The sequence below is a fragment of the Lutra lutra genome, chromosome 17 (assembly GCF_902655055.1).
Source record: "Lutra lutra chromosome 17, mLutLut1.2, whole genome shotgun sequence".
NCBI lineage: Eukaryota > Metazoa > Chordata > Mammalia > Carnivora > Mustelidae > Lutra > Lutra lutra.
Window position 1 is genome coordinate 29,657,129 of NC_062294.1, and position 23,797 is coordinate 29,680,925.

The 23,797-nt window shown below is 45.3% G+C and overlaps 1 protein-coding gene across 3 annotated transcripts in view; it reads right to left on the bottom strand.

Moving 5' to 3' along the window:
• Window positions 1-23,797, bottom strand: part of FTO (FTO alpha-ketoglutarate dependent dioxygenase) — a 375,155-nt gene that overhangs the window by 142,301 nt on the left and 209,057 nt on the right. For all 3 annotated transcript variants that reach the window (XM_047712437.1, XM_047712439.1, XM_047712438.1), the window contains exon 8: window positions 18,200-18,324. In XM_047712437.1, the coding sequence (XP_047568393.1) occupies window positions 18,200-18,324 (125 nt within the window). The remainder of the gene's footprint in view (window positions 1-18,199; window positions 18,325-23,797) is intronic.

Below are 23,797 nucleotides of genomic sequence, written 5' to 3' on the forward strand. Positions count from 1 at the left end.
AGAGGACACCAGACCCCCACTGCCTGGGCTTGAGTCCTGATTTGGTCACTTACAACCCATGGTATTTTTGGCAAATTCCCTAGCCTTTCTGGGTCTAGGGTACCTTAACTGAACAGTGGAAATAAAAGTAGCTTCCTTCACTGGGTTGGCCTGAGAGAAAAGGACATACGGGTAAAAGACTCAGAAGAGTACCTGGTATAGAACAAAGAGTCACTGAAGTTAGCTATTTCATTAATTATGATGACGGTCATCACCACCTTCTTTATCATCAACAGCATCGTTATGACCAAGAACCGTGTTTCTTGACCCCTGTGGTGCGTGAGGCCAGTGCTTCCTAAGCTTTGATGATGTGATTCCTCGTCATGATTTTTAGCACTATCCATGAACCACCACCCTCCATTATATTCCTAGTGTTTTTCTTTACATTAACTTAAAAAAATTTTTTTAGGCCCAAAACTTCAAGACTGACGTTACTCTTGTCCTCACCGGTGTCATTTGAGAACCATGGATCCAAACGTAAATTATGCTTGTCTAATCTAAAACAAACCATATTACTCTTAAAATTAAAAAGTGTTCATGGGGGTAAACATGCATGAAAACACCGCATGTGCCCCCTGGGCGTGTATCTGATACTTTAGGGGTATCTGCGCTGGGCCCTGGCCCATCTCAGGAGGGCCTCCTTATGCAGGAACCAGGAGGCATTTCGGATTTGCCAGAAACCCGCCACCCACAACTATCGGCCTGGGCAACACGCAGCCTTGTCAAGGGACTGAGAGAGGATGACTGTCACTCGGCTGATTTCACTTAGCACTTACTCGGGTCTGAGTCCTGTCTCAGTGCTCAAGGACTGAAAATGATTCCCTTTCATCAGCCCAAGTTCCTAAGTAACGTGAGCGTCGTGCTGGTGGGTGGACTGCAGACAGGGTGAGGCCCTTGCGAGAGAGAAAAAATGCCACTCTATCCAGAGGTCTCGCCCGATCTCTGCAGACCGGATTAAATGTATTCTGACCCCGGCGCTAACCCATTTTCATGTGATACATCTGGTCCAAGAAAAGATTAATTACTTATGAAAAACAGGCTAACATCTCCCCGGCAAATATATGATTGCCATAGAGAACCGGACATAGGTTTGCGTCTGCATCATTAGCTCCACTATAATAAATGAGACGCTCTATGTGATGTATAATATGGTAAAGAAAACACAGCTGTTTGCTTCTGTAGGCGAGAGCATAGGTACAGTGCACCTGAGTCTGCAAACACTTAATAACCCTTCAACAACAAAGCTGCATCACTCAGAACGGCGATGGCTGAAAACCATTATCCATGGGTAATTAACTATGTCAGGACACTGAGGTCCTAACATGAAGTCCTCATAATTCCCCACTAAGGGAAAGACAGTAAGACATTATTATATTACTAATATTTAATAAGAAGACCGTTCTATTTGTGTGTTATTAATGCAAGCTGTAAGTTACAGCAGCATTTGAATTATTATTAGTTCTTTGGAGCATTCGATCACTTGAAGGGCAAAGCCGCCCTCTGAGCTTAAGAACCGTAAAGAAATACTTCCATTTGGGATTAAATTTTTTTTTAATGTTATTTGCAATTTGTTCTGTTTATTTTCCCTCTGATCACGTGAACATGTCCACGGTGCACGTGTATCAGCGGAAAAGCTATCGCTAAAACGACCAATATTAAGGAAGCTCAAAACCACGCACTTAAGAAACATCTCTCGTGAACTCATTTGATCTTTACAAGAAGGCCAGCGTTTTGCTTTCTCCAAGTATCCTAGTCATTTTGAGACTCTCCCCTGTAACACGAGGTATTTAAATTTCTCAGTAACAAGGCTTTTTGACACTTGAAGACAAAAGCCCCTCTCCATTTATTAAGATGACTTCCAACTGTGTGGGGCTGTTCTTTACCTCATAATTAAAATTGCACCTGAACAGGACCATCTGTGAACGTGGATTAAGTTTTTACAAAATGTGAATATCCTTTCATTTCTTTTCTGCCAAATGCCTCCAAACCTCACACATTATTTTGTGTGACATACCTACAACCACAAGAAATAGGGCACGCTTAACTGAACTTTTACTACACACACACACACACACACGCACACACAAAGCAAGAAGGAAAATGAAAGGAGGGTGGACATTTTGCTCTTCACGGCAACCTTCCATGCCTCAATTAAATCAATAAATTAACGCGTGGCTCTGTAATTTGCTCTAAGAATGAATGAACTGTCAGTCCTCACTTGCTGTTTCTAGGTTTCTGTCAATTGACGGCAACCCAGAGACACGGTGTGCCACTTAATTTCCCGCTTCCTTTTTCAAATACACACGTTTTGGAAAAGACATTATTTATACAAAAGCCTGCCAAGACATTGGGTTAGGAAGGATTTGGATATACAGACTATTTCACGAGCTGGTCTTATTCAACCAAAATAAAGTCTCTTTGGGAGTTTTTTTGCACAAACTGCAAATCCATAAATGCGGAGATTATAAACATTGATACAGACATTTCTTCCAGAGGGTTTTCTGACCTGATGTTAACTTTACATTAGAAATTCATGTTTCTTTAGAAATGTTGGCTTATTTTAGTGAAATGGCTCCTTTGGTGCAGTCAGGGCTGTGATGTCAACCTGGCTGCATTCTAACAGCCCTTATGAAATATTTACGATGAAATCCAGCCGCGCATGCGTAACAGTGGACTTTAGTGGCGGCCAGGGCTTAGGCTTACTTTTTGCTTTTTATTAAAGGAAAGAAATTGTTTTTATATTTTCCCCTTCTCCAGAAGATCAAATCCACATGTACGGAACAACGTCCCAGACCACACCTCTATGTGGGCCCCAGTCTGGATCAGCGAGACTAAGAGATTATTCTGACCACGTGACATCTCTGAGCCGCAAAAGAACAGCTGGGTTCCCCCACGGTGGAGCTGGGAAGAAGGCACAAACTCGAGGGTGCCACAGGAGAAATGGTGATCGTGGAGTCCCTACGCTTCCCCCCCAAGGATCAAAGTCTGCCTCAGATTCACAATTGCCAACATCGTTACTGACACCCCTTCTGTGGTGACGATGAACACCACACACACCTCATTCACTTCTAGAAACTCTCATATGTTTTCTCTGTGAAAGGAAAGACAAGAGACTGCCAAGTCAGAAGCAAAATAAATAAATAAATATACACACATACAAATATTTCCTCCAAGCAAGAACCCATGCAGAGTAGAAGCACGTCACAAGACCACAGTAGGCAGTACCCAGATGGCGTTCTGGTCTCCTGGCCGGGGTCATTGTCTCTATTCTTGAGAAATGTGAGAAAGCTTTGGGCAAAGAGTTTTCGTTTAGAGCAGGCAGGACTTCCATTCTGTATCAGAATCCTATCCACACATCCAGTCTCCAGGCAGGTACTGATTAATTCGCCTGAATGTTAAGGTACAAACAGGAAAATTTCTGCTAACCTGGGGGCGGGCACCTGGGTGGCTCAGTCGGCTGAGCAGCTGCCTCTTGGCTTTGGCTCACGTCGTGATCTTGGGGTGGGGAGATGGAGCCCTGCCACAGGCTCTGTGCTCAGCATGGTGCTTAGCGTGGAGCCTACTTGAAGTTCTCTCCCTCTTCTATCCCTCCCCTAGTTCACACACAGGCATGTACTCTCTCTCAAAAAATATATGAAATATATTTTTATATATATTAAAAATATATGAAATATATGAAAAATATTTTTTAAAATACATGAAAAAAAAAGAAATTCCGCTAATGTTTAAATAATTAGATGACTTCATGAGTACATAAACAGTCTTCATTTTCTACTTCTCTTGAAAACCTAGAGGACCTAGGAACACGGATCCAGCCCCACCTCACCCCCCCCACCTTAGCTTCATTCACCTGGGGTAACTGCCAGTCCCTGGGGACCTTTGAGTTTGCAACCTCTTGCTTGAATTCACTAGAAAACTCACAATATCCAGGTATCGTGCTGCTATCAGGAAGAGCGCAGGAGGACACTTCCTTGGGAAAGCCCAGGGCCACCTGGGACGCAATCTCAGCACGGCACGTGGCCTCTGAATCCCCTCCACATGAGTCTCATTCTCTTGGTTACGCAAGCCTAGGCCTTATGGTCTCGTGAGCCTTTGAGTGGCGAAAATGCTCTGAAATACCTGGGGAGAAAGCAGCAGCTCCAGGGCGAGGCAGAGCTCTGGCGTGCCCTCCCTGAGGCTCTGCTCCTACCAGAACGCAGATGTCCGCCTGCAGCCTGACTTCTTAACATGCCCTCTCCGATCTCCCTGCCGCAGCCTGTTCGAGGAGCTGCTCGAAGATTCTCAGAGGCCACTCAAAGCTCTCTCTCTGAGCGAGCCTACCACGCGGAATTTCAAACGAACAACCCACAGCACAAAGATCATTTACAGTCACTCTGCAAACAAGCTAAATGAAAGACCTATGTTCAGTCATTAAAAATAATAATGCCAGTGCCCTGAGGGTGGCAATGGAAAGCTCAGACTTCGTGTGAGGAAAACAGGAAAGAGTGTGTTTATTATCCCAATAAGATAACCTGCTAATTTATTTAGTAGGCAATTTTGGACTACACGCGTTCACAGCGAAATCTCACTTTATCAGATTATGCGAACAATAACCACCACCCATAACAGGCTCGTCGAAGCCCCGGGTCCTTCCGGGGGGTGGGCATGGGGGTGCAGGCGGGGGCGGGGGGACTGCCGGGAGGTTGTGCAGACGCCCGCCCCCCGCCCCCGCCTGCCGTCCCCCGGCCCAAGGCCGGAGTTTATAGTTATAGAGTTATCTCTCTCCCACTTTGCAGATGATGCCTAACATCATGACAACAGAGAAGAGGAAAGGTCTCCAGACCTGCCTCCCTACAACAAGTTTCTGTAAAGTAATGAATACAGACAGCTTGGGGACCATCCACCTGTGCGGCCTGCCTCTTCCTGCCTGCGAAGTGAAACCACCAGGGATTGGCAGAAGGTACTCGCCTGACAGGGCCGGGACAGCCTTCCTCCTCGGTGACAGCCTGGGCCTACCCTCTTCAACTTGACCCGCCATAATTCCTTCACGAGGCGGCGGCCGGGCAGCTGACAGTAGCAGCTGCAGCGCCTAAGCGAGATGGATGGAATTTTCCTAACTAGTTCCCCAAGTTACCTTTTACCTTCACGATAATTTATGAGCTGCTCTGGAGCCTTGAAGAGACAATATGCTTGCCATAAAATTAACTGTAACAGTCTTGTAGGTTATAATTAACACTGGGAGGGTAGCAGCGACTGGATGAAACACATGGCGTAATTGATGGTGAAACTGGAAATGAAGCAGCTAACAAAATCGTTACGGCACTCGCTGCCTTAGCAGCACCTCGGCTTTCCGAGGGTTAACTAACGATCACCTTCCAGGGCCCTGTCTTTCTAGGAGGGAAGGGGCCAGAGCTGGCCAGGGGGAGGTGGGTGGGTGGAGGTTTTGCTGGCAAGCCACAGGGCACCTGGACGGCTACGGAGGCTGTCTGCAGTGTGGAAAGAGAGGCAGGCCGAACCGAGAGCCGGGCTGAGCGTCGGGCAGCGAGCTTCTTGGCGTTCACAGCGAGCCCTACACAGGCATGCCTCATAGACATGACTTCCTTTTCTTGGTAAACAGCATCTTTTTTTCCCCTTTCTTCAGCAAAGAAAAAAGATATGGATAAAAAGAAGAGACTCAGAACTTCCAAAATGCCCTTCAAAAGGCTGACGGTATTTATTTAGAATACAACAGAACTCGAGCATTTCAACTTGACGTGGACATGTCTTAGTGAAAAATGAAGATAAGTCCACTACACCTAACGGTTTATTGAACTAAAAAGTACCCTGTCCAGAGGACAGTATGGAGAGAAAGCTAATCAGAAAAGTGTCAATCACTCCCACCCTGGACAGAAACGCTAAACTATTCCTTTCGTGCACAGATACGGAAAGGCCTGATCGATACCCTGAAAGCAGTGCCTGTTCTAAACACACGGGAGTCACTCAAATAATTTCAATAAGTAATGTGAAGGTGATTGACCCATTTTTGGTTTTTGATTTGTTTGTTTTGTTTTCTGTCCTGAGACAAGAGGCTGGGACTCATTCTGATGTGTGATACAACAGTGTCCCCTACAGGCCGGCAGAACTGTTCCCCACCCCCTCTCCCCCCCATCACTGCCTCTGCTGAATGCAGAGTGCAACTTTTATCTGTAACCCGGGATATACGTTACAGCATAAATTGGTAAAATGCACTGGGGACATCGAAAGAGGGAGTAAGATGGTGACTCTCCGTGCGCAGTACATGGCTTCCTAGACTTGAACACACTGTACAGCAGGGGACGGACCCATCATAGACTAGACACAACCTCCTTGTTCACCTTAAGGGGACCCACTCAGATCAGCCTTGACTAATCAACTGGGACTCAAAATTTCTCCACTTAGAGGATTTACAGATTCTGGGAGGCTAAACTTTGACATTGTCATCGACGCCCCTACTCCCACTTTCTAAAAGATTGTACAACACAAAAGAGGGAATAGCTGAAAAAGGTAGTAACATTCCTTGAAGAAACTTCTGGCTGGGAGATTCATAAAGCATGGGCTGGAAATTACTTCTTCAGAGAGAGCGGGGCACCCACAACTAAAAAGTGCCCACGGGTATATACATGACCTCCTCCACATGGGGTAGGATCTTGCCTGGGCTCTGAGTCCTACGTTGTAAAGCCTTGTTGCTGTTCCTGCAGTGGCCTTCCAGCCTGGGTCTGAGCTGGGCCGGGCTGGCTTCGATTCCACTCCCAACATTAGCTGTGTTGCCTTAGGCAAGCTACTCTGTGTCTCTCTGCTTCTGTTTTCTCACCTCCCGAACCATTTAAAACCCTGGCGCCTAATGGTCACCAGTCATGGGAGCTGCTATTCTTACTCCAGGGAGCACAACTGCAGACTTCAAGGACAGTGGATGGAGAAAGGTGAAGCCATCAGGAGGTAACACCTACCCCACATCCAGCTGCTCCCTGGGCTCCGACTCACAGAGCCGCACCTTGTCCAGCGGGAAGGTGCCTTCCAGGTCACCTGGATCGAGCTGCTTCTCTCTGAGATGAAGTTGCTGAGACCCTGAGTGTCTGTGACAGGCCCCGAGTTAATAGCCAGCTGGAGACAGGATTCAAGCTGGAGTTCAGGCCTCTGCCTGTCAATTCCATGTGACGGTGCTTAGCGCAGGGCCTAAGCACAGGGCAAAATCTGCCATCCCCACACAAATTCAGCGAGGCGGGGCCCCTACCATGAGGCTGGGGTTTCACATGGAGGCATGCTCTCCGAGGATGAATGTGGCCGGGTTTATTCTCGACCTTTCGATTTTGATCTAAAGGGGGGTGGGCAATTTTTTCTGAGCTCCTAGGTACTTGCTCTGGGGTGTTTTACATGGGATTTCTTCATCAGCCCTATGAAATACTATTTATCCCCTGTGCAAGTTACAAATGAGAAAACTGAGCTCAAGAGGGGTTAAGTAACTTGCCTGTAATTACCTAGAGTTATAGACACGTATTATGCAATACAGTAGGATAAATGCTGCTCCAGAGTTTATGCTGGGATTCTGTGCAAAGAAAGTAGGAAGAGAGGGAAGAACCCGCCTGGGGTTCTTCAGAATCTATGCTCCCACCCCCCATGCCATGTTAAAGAAATCTGCTCTGAAAGAAAGCAACCCCCGCTATTTATCATTAAGAAAGAAAGCAACCCTTCTCCCCCCACCCTCCCTCCGCATTTCCCTCTGGAAAGAAACAGCCCAGATTTTATCCTGTGACCCCTAATCGCATATAGATTTCTCCACCCATTTCTCACCCCTTCCGGGGACAAATCCCTCCCGTCCCACTTGCAGCCAGCACAATTTCACAAAGGAGCAGGCTCCCCCACAATGGCCGGGCAAATAATGACAGTCACACAAGAACACTCCAGGAGAGCGGGCCACTTTCTTTCCTTTCTTTCCACTTTCTTTGCACCGAGTCCCGACTGAAACGCTTTCACGGTGTTAATTATATGCTATTGCATAATACATTTTCCTCAGTCAAATGTTACTCATCTCTATAACCTCCAGGCCTGTGATAGTGTCTGCTACCAGCTAGGCACTCGATAAATATTTGCTGAGTCAATGCATGACTGACAGCTCACTCCCCGTAACCATAACCACCGCTTACGCACCGCCGGCGCGCACTTACACGCGCAGTCCCCCCCCCCACCTCACAGGTAGGCCCGGCCTCTCTCTTCAGAGACATTTGTGTGGGACGCCTGGGTGGCTCAGTGGGTTAAGCGTCTGCCTTTGGCTCAGGTCACGATCCCAGCGTCCTAGGATCGAGTCCCAGATCAAGGCTCCTTGCTCGGCAGGGAGCCTGCTTCTCCCTCTGCCTCTGCCTGCCTGTCTGCCTGTGCTCGCTCGCTCTCTCTCTCTCTGACAAATAAATAAATAAAATCTTAAAAAAAGAGAGAGAGATTTGTGAGTATAGCCTGGCCTGAATTTGAGCCTTCCCAAAGCGAAGACCTCCAAGGGGACACCTTTTCTGAAAAGTCGCTGGGAGCCAGAATGCAGACTATCTAAGGAGAATTGAATGCTCTGCCCCAGCCCCGCTGCCCCAGCATGGCATTCCTTAGACACTGGTATTCCGTAAATAGCTCAGTCATTCTTGTGACTCACCAGAACGGGCACAGCAAGTTTTACAACAATTGATCATCTTATGATGCCGATCAGGAAAGAAAATGTTACATCTGGGCGCACCTGGGTGGCTCAGTGGGTTAAAGCCTCTGCCTTCAGCTCAGGTCATGATCTCAGGGTCCTGGGATGGAGCCCCGCTTCGGGCTCTCTGCTCAGTGGGGAGCCTGCTCCCCCCTCTCTTCTCTCTGCCTGCCTCTCTGCCTACTTGTGGTCTCTGTCTGTCAAATAAATAAATAAATAAAATCTTTAAAAAAAAAAAGAAAGAAAGAAAAAGAAAATGTTACATCTTTCGACTGCAGAATCCTATTTGGGTCCTACTGAGCGTTGCTGAAGAGGCGGGGCAGGGCAACGTCCCTACGCTTTTCACTTTCCAGAGTTGCGCTTAGGAGCCAAGTTCTTGGCTGTCCTCCCACTAGAACAGAAGCTCCATGAGAGAAGCCCTTTCATCCATGTGGCTCCCGGGTGCGTTGCCGGCACCCGGGACAGTGCTTGACAAACAGCAAGCTCTTGGGAAGTATTTGTGGAATAAATAAATGGATTCATCAATGTTTTCTCAAAAAGTTGAAGCAGCGCAGCGGGTGAGAAATAACCTACCACCGATCACCGTCAGGATCTGCCGGCAGCGGGGCTCACGCTGAAGGCTATGCACTGATTTTACAAAAAGATGCGCAGAAGTCAATTGGCTTTTGTCTCCCATAAAACTGTTCAAATAATGACAGTAACAATGGTAATAACATTAACAACGCTGGCCTCCTTAAGATAAGTTGCTGTAGGTTGGGGAAAAAAAAAAAAAAGGTAACCCTATCTCTAGACTCATTTAATCCTCCCTCTAAATGTATACAATGTTTCAATTCCTACACATTTATGAGGAGGTTTTATGGAGTTACCGGGTTTTATGGAGTAATCTGGTTCAGATACACAAAGGACATTCTTCTTCTAAGGGCAGCAGAAAGCGGAGACGGCAATTATTAAAGGAGATCGGACAGATGCGTTAGAAAGGGGAGGCAGGGATGGCAAGCAGGCTGGTGGCTTCCTGTCCCTCCCTGGAAGCTCCTTCACTTACCCCTCCCCCAGGCCCGCAAACAAACTCAGCAGGCTGCAGGGGACAGCTACCGGACTGGAGATGGGACAGCTCACTCGGCCTGAAGGAGCAGCAGCCCCTCTCTCTAACGAGTGACAGCAGTTGACATGGGCAGACGACTCCATCACATGCTGTCGCAGAAGCCCGTAACATCAGCCTCGCCATCCCCTAGCCCGTCCTTGAGGCCAGTGGTTCCATTTCATGTGACCGCCGTTCCTAGGGGTAGCAAACAAATCTGGGCCTACGTGCCAGGTCACCAAGGCTCGATCACTGCACTGATACCATTAAAGGCACATGAGGCTATTAGCAGGTAACCAGGAGAGAGCAACTGCCTGGAGCGGGTAAAATTCAAACTGGAAGCCACGTTTAAAAAATATATTTATTTATGTATTTATTTCAGAGAGACAGCGAGAGGGCGCAGGGAGGAGCAGAGGGAGGGGGAGAGAGAAACTCAAGCAGACTCCACGCTGAGTGAAGAGCCTGATGCGGGACTTGATCTCAAGACCCATGAGATCAAAAAAAAAAAAAAAAGACCCTTGAGATCATGACCTGAGCTGAAACTGAGAGTAGAAAGTTTAACCAACTGAGCCACCCAGGTGCCCCTGAAGTCACATTTACACTCGGCATTGCCCCTCCTGGGCTAAAGGCATCCTCTTATACATAGAAATGGCTCTAGGGAGACCTTTCCCATGCCCCCCCACCACCCAGTTCTATTTCGTTTCCAGGAATGGCAGGGGACCAGGAATCAAAGTCTCAGGAGTGAGACCCTGTCTTTTGGTCCTGGTCCTGGCTCAGTTCCATGGTGTCCACTTTTGGGCTCTTCCTCCAGCATCCAAGTCAGCCTGTGCACAGAGCGTCCCTCCTCGCTCATGCTGCAAACAGGGCTCAGGGTGCGGTCTTGAGACTGGGACACCGAAGAACTACAGACCAGAGATCTCTCCTCACACCCAATCTCAGGGTTTCCACCTCTGGCAAGAGGAGATGAATACGTATCCAAAAAAGCAACAGGCTGGCATCTCCAATGGTCATTCCTCTTCAAAATGAAAAAGGACCTCAAAGTACTTATGAACAGAGGAATGGGTTGCGAGGAAAGCTATTCTGTTCAGCCAGACACTGGAATTACTCTTGAGTTCCAGGCACTGTTCCAGACGCGGGGAGCTGTGGTCAACAGACACCAGGGTTCCTGCCCACCCAGGGCGTGGCTCTAATAAAGGAATGATCTGGGCTATGGGTTTTGTAGTCGGTGAACAGGCAAATCCCCTGCACTCACCAAGTTTACATTCCGGGAGGAGCGACAAAATGTCAGCACGGAATCAAGTACACATACAATACATGTCAGGTGATTCCTGTTTGTAAGCTCCTACCGAACTGTAAGCTTCCCTGGAGCAGACTCCAGGGCTAAGTCACCTTCCAGGTTCATGCAGAAGAAGAATGAAAAACTACAGGCTAGCCACCGTGCTCCCATTAGCCCGTCCTGACCTCCCCGGCGTTCCACGACGCATTATTTCAAAACTAACACTATACCACGCTCATCTTAATACTTCCCAGAGCATTTAGCACACTTATTTGTACAGAACAAGCACTCCATAAATAATCGTTCATTGCTAAGCTGGACTAGATCGACTTGTTAGTTTTATACATCATTCGGGCCTGCCGGGAGGAAAAAGGAGAGGCCACATATCCACAGAGAAAACCTTAAGGGCCAGAGTGGATCCGCAGAAGTAACTTCCACAAACGGCTTTCCTTGCTGCATCCAGATCACAGCTCTGAAGCTGACTGGCTTTAGAAAAGGTTTTAACAGCTAGATTTTGGAGCCCTGACAAAGATGGATCTGTCCTAGAGGTAAATGAGACGGCAAAGGTTATGGTGACTATGGTCAGTGATAAGACGGTCAATGAGAAGATGGTTCTCTCGTCCAGAAAAAGGGCTAACTTGGCAGGTTTTTGAGCTGACAAAGCCCAATGTGGGGAAGACACATATACAAAGCCATCTAGATCTGGCGAGTTCGTTTTAACTGGAAGCAAGTAGGTCTGAAAGCTTTTCTAAGAAACAGCCATAAACATTTTTTAAACTGTCCTCAGTACCATTTAAAGGCTCCTTGGGCCCAAACAAAGCTGTCTGCCACCGGACCATCGAAAATCCTGTTTGAGCCTAGAAGCAGAGGAGCTGTAAGTAGACAGAGTTTCCATTTAATCAGGGACATTCCTATCCAGTGGGCAATGCTGAGAGATGCTGTAACGGGGGGGGGGACATATGAGAAGGGGACAAGGAATGGGGAGGGGGTCTACAAAAACAAATAAGAAAGGCCACCTGCAAATAAACAAAGGGCTGGGCCTACCCAGGGGCGGGGGGACAGGAAATGGGCCCAGCTGTACTCTCACAACTTCATTTGCAGCTCCCTTCCTTCAATGTGCTACATTCCCCTAACGGGCTCTTGAGCTCCTTCCCACTTAAAGGGGTAAGTGCTTACATCGGCTATATTTTTAAATCCCCTAATAAGAACCTAACGGTCTCGGGCTGCCTGGGTGGCTCAGTTGGTTAAGCAACTGCCCTCGGCTCAGGTCATGATCCCGGAGTCCCAGGATCGTATCCCGCATTGGGCTCCCAGCTCCATGAGGAGTCTGCTTCTCCCTCTGACCTTCTCTCATTCTCTTTCTTTCTCTCAAATTAAAAAAAAAAAAAAAAAAAAAAGAACCTAATGGTCTTATATAGTCACATGAAAGACGTTCAAGACATCATGTGTCATCGGGGAAATGCAAATCAAAACCACAGTAACAAGCCTAGGATATCTACAATCAAAAATATAAAGGAGGGGCACCTGGGTGGCTCAGTGGGCTAAGCCTCTGCCTTCGGCTCAGGTCATGATCTCAGGGTCCTGGGATCGAGCCCCGCATCGGGCTCTCTGCTCAGCAGTGAGCATGCTTCCCCCTCTCTGCCTGCCTCTCTGCCTACTTGTGATCTCTCTCTCTCTCTCTGTCAAATAAATAAATAAAATCTTTAAAAATATATATATATAAAGGAAAGTAAGTGTCGGTGAGGTTGTGGTGAATCTGCAAGCCTTGTGTGCGACGGCTGGAGCATAAGAGAGGGCAGCAGATGTGGAAAACAGTCCGGCAAGTCCTCAAGTGACCATATGACTCAGCAATTTCACTCCCGGGTTTACACTCAGGAGACCAGAAGAGTCAAAAACTTGTACACGAATGCACACAGCAGTGTGATTGAGAAGAACTGAACAGTGCAAACAACCCAAATGTCCAGTGGCTGGTAAATGGATAAACAAAATGTGGTCTAGCCATGCCGTGGACTATTACTTGGCAATAAAAAGGAATGGAGTACTTATATAGGCTACAACACAGGTCAACCCCCAAAACATCATGTTATATGAACGAGGCCTGACACAAAAAAGTCACAGAGTGTAGGATTCCATTTACATGGAATGTTCAGGCAAAGCCATAGAGACAGAAAGTAGCTTAGTGCTTGCAAGGGACTGTGGGGGGAAGGGGAGATCGAGAGTGTCTGTTAACAGGTCTGGGGTTTCATTCTGGGGTAATGGAAATGTGCCGGAATTGGGTAATGGTGATGGTTGCATAATCTTGTGAATATACTAAAAAATCATCCTCATCATCATCGCTTAATTATAATACTTTAAAATTATTTATGTTACACGAATTTTTGTATTTTGTGAATTATATCTTCTTTTTTTTCTTTTTTAAAGATTTTATTTATTTGACAGAGAGAGATCACAAGTGGGCAGAGAGGCAAGCAGAGAGAGAGAGAGGAGGAAGCAGGCTCCCTGCAGAGCAGAGAGCCCGATGTGGGACTCGATCCCAGGTCCCTGAGATCATGACCTGAGCTGAAGGCAGAGACTTAACCCACTGAGCCACCCAGGTGCCCCGTGTGAATTATATCTTGATTGGGGGAAAAAAAACCCTAATGGCCTGGCTTTCATCTTATTTTTTTTGTATTTGCTTCTTACTTAGCAAAACTTTAAAAGCGCTGTTTCCAAGTTAAAAAGCCCCGTTAGTTCTACAAGTGTTCCTCGACTCCCCGTGTTAGCCTCCACCTAGCTTTCGGCTCACTCCAACTCCCCATGGGCAGTCAAGTCAAAACCTAGGATGAAACATACGCGGACTTTGGATAATGTTTAGAAGATTTTTGTTTCTATTTTAAATATAACTACTGTCTGGGTGACACTTGCATATGTAGACAGACAGTGTAGTTCAACGTAAGAGGATTTTCTATGGTACAACAATTCTAGTCTGCAGAGATGGCTACAGTGATCTACTTCCCCCGAGTGGCTTGGAGCCACTTGCCGCTCAGCTGTGGTTAACGATGGTTCGCCGACCATCCTTTCCACTGCCTTCCATAGCCCCTTTCTGGGAACTGGCTGGAATCCCATCCCCAGATGCCTTCTTCAACCGGCTGCCAGACACATTTTCTCATGCCCAGCGTCTCACGCGGTGTTCTGTGTATGGCACGTATATGAAACATACAAAAATGCTAATGAAATCAACCCACTCCTGTTTCAGAGCACAGAGTCACAGGCTGGACCCGCTGTCTCGGAGGGAGAGTACGGAGAGCTTTGTGAAGCCCGACGTCACTGGTCGGAAGCCAGGACGCGGTGTTCACGGGGAGCTGGGAGAGAGCTTTAAGTAGATTACTCTTCTCAATTAACAGTAAGTGAACACGCAGCTTATGACCCGCCCACTGGCGGCAATAATTAACATCGCTATGATGGTTCTTTGAAAAAGGGATAAAGAAAGGAACAAACCCATCTACTCAATTAACATTTTGTGCTTTTGTCTTCCTCATACAGACAAGAAATGGCGAAGTTGCGGTAACAACAAAACAGCGTCTGGGAGTGACATGGATATTAAGCATCCAAACATGCGCGATGTCGGGTGGCCAGGGGCTGCGGTGGATCGCAGTTTTTTTGTGGGGCATTTTCTCGAACACTTGATTTACCTACTTTGGCTCAACCGAGTGAGCCAGCTGAAAAATAAAATATCTGATTCTCATTCAGACACGTTCAAGGCAAAGGAAGCCCATTCCTTTCCTTCAGCTGACAACGGATAATTATTCCACAACCGACGTGCCCTCAAACTTCTCCGCAATCGAGGAAAAGGCGCTAGGGATTTGCGGAAAATAAACCAAGGCGCCGATGTTTTGCTGTGTTTTATTTAGGAAAACAACTCGGGCACGGACACGGAGCTGTACCTTTTCTTCAGCGTACTTTTCAAATGATAATTTCTTCCACTGTCACCATTAAATCTTAATCCATTCCAGCTCCTTGCATGGGTCATTGAGTCTATATGTACTGCTGTTATTTTAAAATGTTTCCCCTTGGTAGGGAGAGAGGGGGAGACAAGACGTTGAGAGCCAGATGGGCCTTCTTCACAGTTCATTTATCAGACCTAATACGCGGGGCTCCGCCCTCTTCTCTCTCCCTATTGCGGTTAAACCTCCATATAATTTGGTAATCATTTTCATTATCAGAGAGTGACCCTCACGCCGCCTAGCCCGGGACGCCCAGTCCCAGCAGCTGCTCTTTCTCTGCCTTTTCCTACAGTAGACCCTAAGAACCTCAGGGTTTATTAGCTGCAGACTGACCTTTGGGCTGCGGAGGTCAAGAAGGGGTCAGAGCAGAGGGCTTGCCCAGTTCTTTAAAAGCTATAACAAGCTGTCCATCAGGCAGAGTGGACTGTATAAACAAAGCCAAATCTTCAGAAATTCTGTACCACTTCTGTTAACACTTACCCTGCATTCACACAGCTTCTCCTGATGTACTTTGGATCATTCAGCTCGGGGGGAAGTGAATAGACAGCCCTAATAAGCCTATTTGGAGAGGCTCGTTTATGGGATTACGGAGCTAGGGGAAGGAAACCCACAGCATTCAGATGTGCCTCTGGAATGGCGGGGTTGTGTGACACTGTGACAAACTTGGTTACCCCGAGTCATGCAGAAGTGACACTTTCCTCAAAAAGCTAAATTACAGGGAACATATGCTTTCAGTTTAAGAGGATTCAGGGAGTCCCAAACAATGGCAAGGCTCCTGGTCTGAGAGAGAGAGAGAGAGAGACAAATATTTTAAAACCCAGTTACAAGTTCTGCTTTAAAATATTCTCCCTAACATCATTAGTGCAGAGGAACTGGCCGGAGCGGGGGGAAGGGGGTGTGGGACAGGGGGGAGGGAGGAAACCTTTATGACAACGGCCTCCTATGAAAGTCATTGCCAGCCACGGAGCCTCCGCTGACCTACATTACTTCAAGTTGTACTATTCATAACGCGTTCTCCAACGTGCAATCGAAGGTAATTAGAGTCATCTGTATTTAACTTTCAGAGGAAAAAATTTCTATTATCTAATCTAACTGATCCCCTGATAGCTTTGATGAAAGTAAAATACTGTAACCTATTGCTCGGCCTTTGGCGAGCGCTAATTATTTTCTGTCAAAGCACATTTTTCCTCGTGTAATTCCAAAGTCCACAATGGGCCGGTCGCGAAAATGCAGGCGGCTCGGTGAGCGTGGCGGTGGATGTTTTATAACTTTCACCACTGCCCGCCTGATGGCCACTCGGGCCAGTGCCCGGTCCCAGACGGCCGGAGGACGCTTTGATGAGCAACGAGAGGTGTATGGTAACAGTCTGTTTATACAGATCATGTGGGTGAGTCTTTTAGATAGGTCACTGGGATGGGAAACATCAAATGGGGGTGAAGAAGGGGTTGGGGGGGGAGGAGGACGGTTATTTAATACTCTGAAGACACTTTTCCTTCTGAGCTCTCAAGACATGACCCTCTTGAAATTTGCTTTCAGGTGTTTAGTTCTAAGGAGGTCTGCAGACTGTCAGCTGCTAAAGCTCTTTCTTTTCTCCTCCCCTGCCACAAAGGACTTGAGAATTTGTGTTTCAGATGCTAGACTCCATCAACTTCAACACTGGCTCCAGCTCCTGATTAAATTGTTAGCAGTTAAGGGCCAGAAATGCTGAAACCAGACTCCTTTTAAACAGGCCATTTTGGGCATGTTGTCTGATGATTTGGGATACTAGGGAATTATTGTTAACAAACCAAATGCACTCAACAAGACATCCATCCTCAACATTTGGTCTCTGAGCTGTCTTTGGAGGAATGGCGGGGGCGGGGGCTCGAAGAGAGATTACAGGGAAATTCTTGCTTTCTTTCTCTCTTTCCTATTTAATAAGAATCGCCAGGGGAAATGATATAAAAGGTTAAACACAGAGAGAAACACATCTTAGATGTCCCCACATGGATATTCCTGTATTTAATAAAATATGCATACTTTAATGAATATATATGCTGAAGTTAGAATACAAGAAAAGTTAAATTGGAGATTATTTAATTACTGTAGCTGAAACTGTCATTTACTCTGATTTGACTACATTACAAAAAAGAGGGGAAGGGGCGAGTATCGAGGTGAATCTTAAAATTATTTTTTCAATGCAAGTCTGAATTTAGAGATAAAACACATACTTGAGAAGCCGCTTTCCAGCACTCAGTTGGAACGCACCATTTGTACTCTTACCTGTCTCCTTTCTTGGAAATGCTCACCTTCAGCCTTGTTCGGACAAACTGATTTTCATGATTAATTGTTACTAGCAAAGCCACCAATTACAAATTCTGTTGCATGGACCCACTTGAAGAAATATTAACGTTCTCGACTCCCAAGCACACAGGATTTTTAAGCATCAAAAAAGACTCCAAGACAAAATTCAGCACGATCTTCCTGATTCCTCTCCCTCTTGCTGGGAGACGGATGATAATTCAACAATTTTTACCTACCGTTTGGGGGGAAGTGGTTCCGGCCTTGCACCCATCAATTGCTTTTCAAATAAGAGCAGGATAACAGAATCTAGAGTACCCAAGCCTCAATTCTGTAAAAACCAATGATTTGTGGCAACTTTCTATCAGTAAGAGCTCTCTAACCACAGGTAAGTGCATGGGCAAAGAAACTAGGTTGAAGCCAACATAAATCCTACTTGGCCAATTCTAAAGCTGGGGTTCATCATTCGACCACTTTCAAGCAACCTGCCTCTCACGGAGTGGTGTAAGAGCACGGTGTGAATTTCCCAGACATCTGCCCGAAGCAGGCAGCAACGTCTGTCCTTAGAGTGTTGATCAAAAGCCTCCTTTAGCATCAGGTATTTCTATACTACATGCTCAGGATGCAAAATTGATGCAAAACGTTATACTCGGGGATAAATCATATACACTACCGATGACATCATGGCTCATTACAATGAATGGAGGGACCATGAGCAGGAGAGCTAACGCGGGCTGATACCATCTGTAACTTGCTGACTTTTCATGGCCCCTCCAACGAGAGGAGTGAGACCCATCGTGAGGAAGGGCTCAGCCGAGTACAGTTCTCGTTTCTTTTGGGGACGACAAATCCCATGTCATCAGAGAACTAACCTGGCGTGCCACTCTCTCCTCAGGTTCTGGCGTGTAGTGAGAGAGGCAAGGATGGCGGTCAAGATTTCATTCCTTTGTTCCACGGGGACCCCCTCTCTTCTGACTTCACGAAGCACAGCATTCGTCTAGAAGGAATGGTCCAAAAAGAGAACGGGAAAAATTAATAAGAATAATAATAAAAAAGAGCCCATAAGCAAATAAGGACAGTAAATCAATGGCTTTTTTATTACAGTTCCCCTGCTAACAGATCAATACAGTAAATGATGGTCAAAAATGGCCAGCATATATTTTGTATTTAATCAATGTACAAGGCACATAAGGTAAACTCTAAACCTCCGTTGCCTTAAGTAACACATCGAGATGCTGTGTGTTCTCACTCTAATTTCCTCAGTGCACCGACAGTCTTTTTCCGGGGAACTGCCTCCCATGAGCTATTATTAGAAATGATTTTCACGTACACCTCACTGTGAGTTGTTTGTTTTGCCTTTTAAAAAAGAGCAGTCTCTGACTTTCGTTCGCTCTGTTTTCTGCCGCCCAGCTGAGGATTTCTGTACTGCCTCTCCTATTGGAATCATTAATTTCTATTTCCAGCCATGCCAGCAATTATTTTTTTTTTTTTTTTTTGGCTCACTCATTTTCCTGGCTTGTTGCAAATCAAGAGCTTGCAAAGAAAGAAACAATAAGAGCACAGAAATCAAATTCAGTCTCAAGGAGTCCTCCCAGCTTTAGAAATCCACGACATATTTCAAAGAATATGTACAGGGATTCTTGTGCACAGCAGACTTCCGATTTGAGAAAGAATCACTTACTCAACAGTCACGGCCATGGTCCTCAAGAGAAATTAGGCTCACGGGTGAGTACAAAAACACTCCAGCTTCTACCTAGCATTGGAAAACGTCAGATGGTGCTTCTAGAAATAATGGAAGCCTTACACAGCACACGCTGCTCACTCTAACAGAAGCATTACATCCAAACTCAAATTTGAAAGTGTCATTTCAATTTTATCTACGACTCACTCCTGTATGCTCCTTTTGCACGTATGTGTTTTAAACATGCAAATTCGCGTAACATAAGAAACAATTAAGAAAACAACACACGGTATTCTACTGGCAGTTGAAATGTGAGTGAGCAAATGCCTTTCGAGTTTTAACGATAGAACTTCTCGTTGCATATATTCATCTTCATACAACTGGGACAGAAATCTTGAGAATTTAGACATGTTTTTCATTTAAAGTTGGTGTGGCTTCTTCGGAGATGTTGTACCCAAAGCCAATGCTAAAAGGAATGAACCTGTTACTTTCTTTGTACCGGTCCTTCTCTGACTGATGCCAATGCCTTCATTCACTTAAGAGCACACTCACAATTTTGTCCTCATGTAACTTAAAATACTACTTCCTTACTCCCCTGTGGCATTTTGCAGTGTATACTGAATGCCTTCTAGGACAGCCTTCAGGAGAGGTTAGTGAAGATCTGTTGTCTGGCTGTCTCCTACCCAGACCCCGTCCCTCTTTCCTGTAACAACATCAAACCTTTTCTTCGGGAAGTCTTTTATCGTATGCCGTCTTAGATAGCCTGCCAACTAAGTAAAGTGTTCCGCTCTCTCCCATGAAGGATGAGGGCCAGGCCCACCTGATGTACTTTTCCAAGCCTTGAGACACTTAAGAAGAATGACAAACAAAGGGGGAAAAATTGGAGGCCACGTATCAGTTACCTTAGTTCCTACCAACCATGGTCCTTGAAGTATTCCTGGTTTCCTGAAATTTCTGAGCAGAGATCATTCTTCTTCTTTTGATACCACTGAGTTATCCAACAGCCTTTGAATCAAGTTCCATTTTGTTCGAATTCACCAGAATTCTGTTTCTGCTGCTTACAATCAAAAAACCCTAACTGGGACAGAAAGATAGGAAATACTATTTCCTTTGTTAAAGGATCCAAGATAATGTGACCAGCACTAGTCCAGAAGAGGACCCTGATCTCTGCCTCCTGGGTCCAGAATTACATCGACCAGACCAGGCAATGTACCCAGCTGGACACTCTGAGCTTCGAGGGCAAGGACATTTTTAGGCCTCCAGGACAGGGAGAAATGTTCATTTTTCTCTAAGTGCTTCTCCAGCATGAAGCCTGGGCTCCAAGTGGCTCAAGCAGTCGTTGCAAATGCAAGGACCCACCAGAGCCAGAAAGGTAATGTGAATGAGTTTAGGCAAGATGACCCGATGAAAGCACGTGCTCTGTGCAAAACAGCAGTTACTGTTCAGCAACAGCCAACGCTGATATTCAGAAAAGAGGTCTCCATGGTACCAGATTTGTGCGTTTTCAAAATAAACAAGAAATCTGTTTTGATTTTTTTTTTTTTTAATGTGAGATCTCCTGACTTTTACATGTTGGAAACTCATCTTGTTAAACTTTGAAAATACCACGTGCCCAAACAAGAAACACCAGTGACTGAACAAAACTCAGACAGCTGCTCACTGGTGACCTCTAACATAAAAGATGTCTAATTTCAGAAAGGTCCTGGCATCAATGGGTATTCTGAAAACAGCATTGCTCCTTGACTGAGATACCTGACCTCAGGTACTTAAAGTTGGAAGGAACCTCAAGAAGTCTTGTCGTTTATCACTATGTCTGTAGGAACTTATTGTTTTGCCAAAATAATAAGCAACATATTTCAAATAGAAGACAAAGTACACATCTACATTGACTCCAAGGACATCAAAAAAATAAACTCAATTCTCCTTCTGACTGTATTAAAATAACTTTTTAAAAAAGTCATTTCTCTCTTCTTTACCTTTTGCATCATTTAAATTTTATCCAGAGGCCCTTGTTTTCCCTGATCAGCCTCTTAGTGGGGAAGGAGAAAGGATTTAAGAAAGCAAGTTTTACAATGTGGGGGTTCCTGTTTACTTCATTACTGCACCCCCGTGCTTGCCTAATGATTTTTAACAAATATTTGTCAGATCAGTAAATAAGGAGGGAACTTGAAAAACAAGTATTGCAAAAACTAAGAGCAAGAGGAGACTGTCTTGAGACTTTACTATTAGGTAAACTTATAAACTCATCAAATAAGTGACAGTTACCTGCTTTACCAAGGAGCTCTCTCCACTTGACAAAAGGATCCATTTCTAGGTCCGTTTAAATAATTCCCACAGTGCAGACTCTCCCGAACTTCAGTCATTCTAGCACAGTCTCAAAATTCTTGCCCCGTTTGTGTATGAGGTATACAATCTGATATTTTTATTTCAAATGATCTGCATTTTAAAGTATAAAATAAATTCACTTCAAAAGAAAATAGGAAAACCAGGGGTACCTGTCCTAAATTAAAAGATAACTGCAAAAATAACATTAAAAACAAAGCTTTATATTGATTTCATTCTAGATAGATGTTGCTTGCTGAAGGCTCTGGAACAGAAGCCTACTGGGTTGTTGTAAATGAGGCCATCAACAAGTCTTGGTGAAAGTTAAAGACATGAAGACCTCCTTGACACAAAGATGTGGACTAAAAAGGAGCTGCAAAGGGGGGGGTCCACTTTCTCACAGTGTGGTCCCCGCACTCTGCGGAGTCCTGGAGCGCCACCTAGCGTTTGCCCGGCTAACACCCAGGGTCCACACCCCAAGCTCTGGATGCACCACCTTACTTAAAATGATTTTCTGACACCTTACAGACAAATCTCTTTTTTCCCCAAATGCATTCTTGTGGGGAACTCAAGATAAAAAACAAAACAAAACTGGAGCGGTTCTCTTTAAAGAAGCTTCTATGGAGGACCTAAAAGCTCCCTTTGTCATGGGGCATCTCTTTAAAATCCCAAGGAACTGTGAAACACAGGTTGCCAACCTCAACCCGAGAGCATTTAAAAGAGTATTCAATTTCTTTGAAGTTTCTACATCACTGGTGGGAATGCAAAACACTGCCACTGTGGTAAGCACTTTGGCAGTTTCTTGCAAAGTTACACATACACACTTAACATATGATCCACCAATCTCATTTCTGGGGATTTAGCTGAAGAAACGGAAGCTCATGTGCACACGGAAACCAGTGCAAAAACGTTTAGGCATCTTTACTCAAAAGTGCCCCAAACTGGAAACAATCTCAATGCCCTACAAAGGATAAATGGATAAACTCCCTGTGGTACATCCGTACAAAGGAATACTACTCAGCAGTAAAAAAGGACAGGCAACTGATAGAACGCAGCCACTTGTTTAAATCTCAAAGTCGTTATGCTGGATGAAAGAGCCTGGTCTCCAAAGATTAAACACTGCATGATTCCATTTACTGAACATTCTGGAAAAGGCAAATTACAGGGACAGAGAACAAATTAGTGGTTGCCAGGGGTCAAGATGGGTGAGGATTTGTTACAAGGTGGAAACATAAGGGACTTTCTGGAATGATGGAACTGTTCTGTACCCCCACTTTGGCAGTGGTTACATGACTTTATACATACATTAAAACTCTTAGGACTGTATATCCCAAAAAGTCAAGTGTGATCATATAGAAATCTTACCAAATTTAATTGTTAAAACTCCTTTTCATCACATTTTTGGGACAAGAAAGAATGCAGAAAGCAAACATCCATCTAAATACATCTAAATAAGTAGTTAGTAAAGATAGAAACATATTGAGATTACAAAACAACCTGTTACCAAAAGAATCTTTTCAAGATATCAGAAAAGGATGGGTGGATTTAGATTGAGCATTCAGACTATACTAAAATATAGTATTTCATAAAATTTAGAGCAAAAAGAAGTCACTGCACAAAAGTTAATTTCAGAGGGTCAAAGAGCATTCTTTTGACAAGATTCAATGGTGATATTTTTCTCCTCATATTAGTGTTGGCCCCTCAAGGGTTGACTTTATGCAGGAAATGTTAGTAGCCCATTTTCCCATCAGTAGTAACATAGAAGTGTCTTCAAATAAGTACCAATTTTTTAAAAGATTATATTTATTTGACAGAGAGAGACCATGGCAAGAGAGGAAATACAAGCAGTGGGAGTGGGAGAGGGAGAAGCAGGCTTCCCACCAAGCTGGGAGCCCGACTCAGGGCTCAATCCCAGGACTGGGATCATGACCTGAGCTGAAGGCAGATGCTTAACGACTGAGCCACCCAGGCACCCTGCATGCACCCATTTTTAATAGTCTCCTGTTACCAAAAACACATTCTCCCTCTCCTCCCCTCAAAATAGAGGCCAAGTAAACCAGGGCTTTAGAAATCGTGCTCTGGGGGTTAGATTTCATTTCACTAGTAACTCTTTTTCAACAGAAATTGGTGAAAGTGCTGGCCTATCAGGAAAAGACAAAGAATATTCTTTTTTTTTTTTAAGATTTTATGTATTTGAGAGAGAGAGAGAGAGAGATCACAAGTAGGCAGAGAGGCAGGTGTGGGGTGGGGGAAGCAGGCTCCCTGCTTAGCAGAGAGCCCGATGCAGGGCTCGATCCCAGGACCCTGAGATCATGACCTGAGCTGAAGGCAGAGGCTTAACCCTAAGCCACCCAGGCGCCCCAAGACTAATAATATTCTTTTTTTTTTTTAAAGATTTTATTTATTTATTTGACAGACAGATCACAAGTAGGCAGAGAGGCAGGCAGAGAGAAAGGAAGGGAAGCAG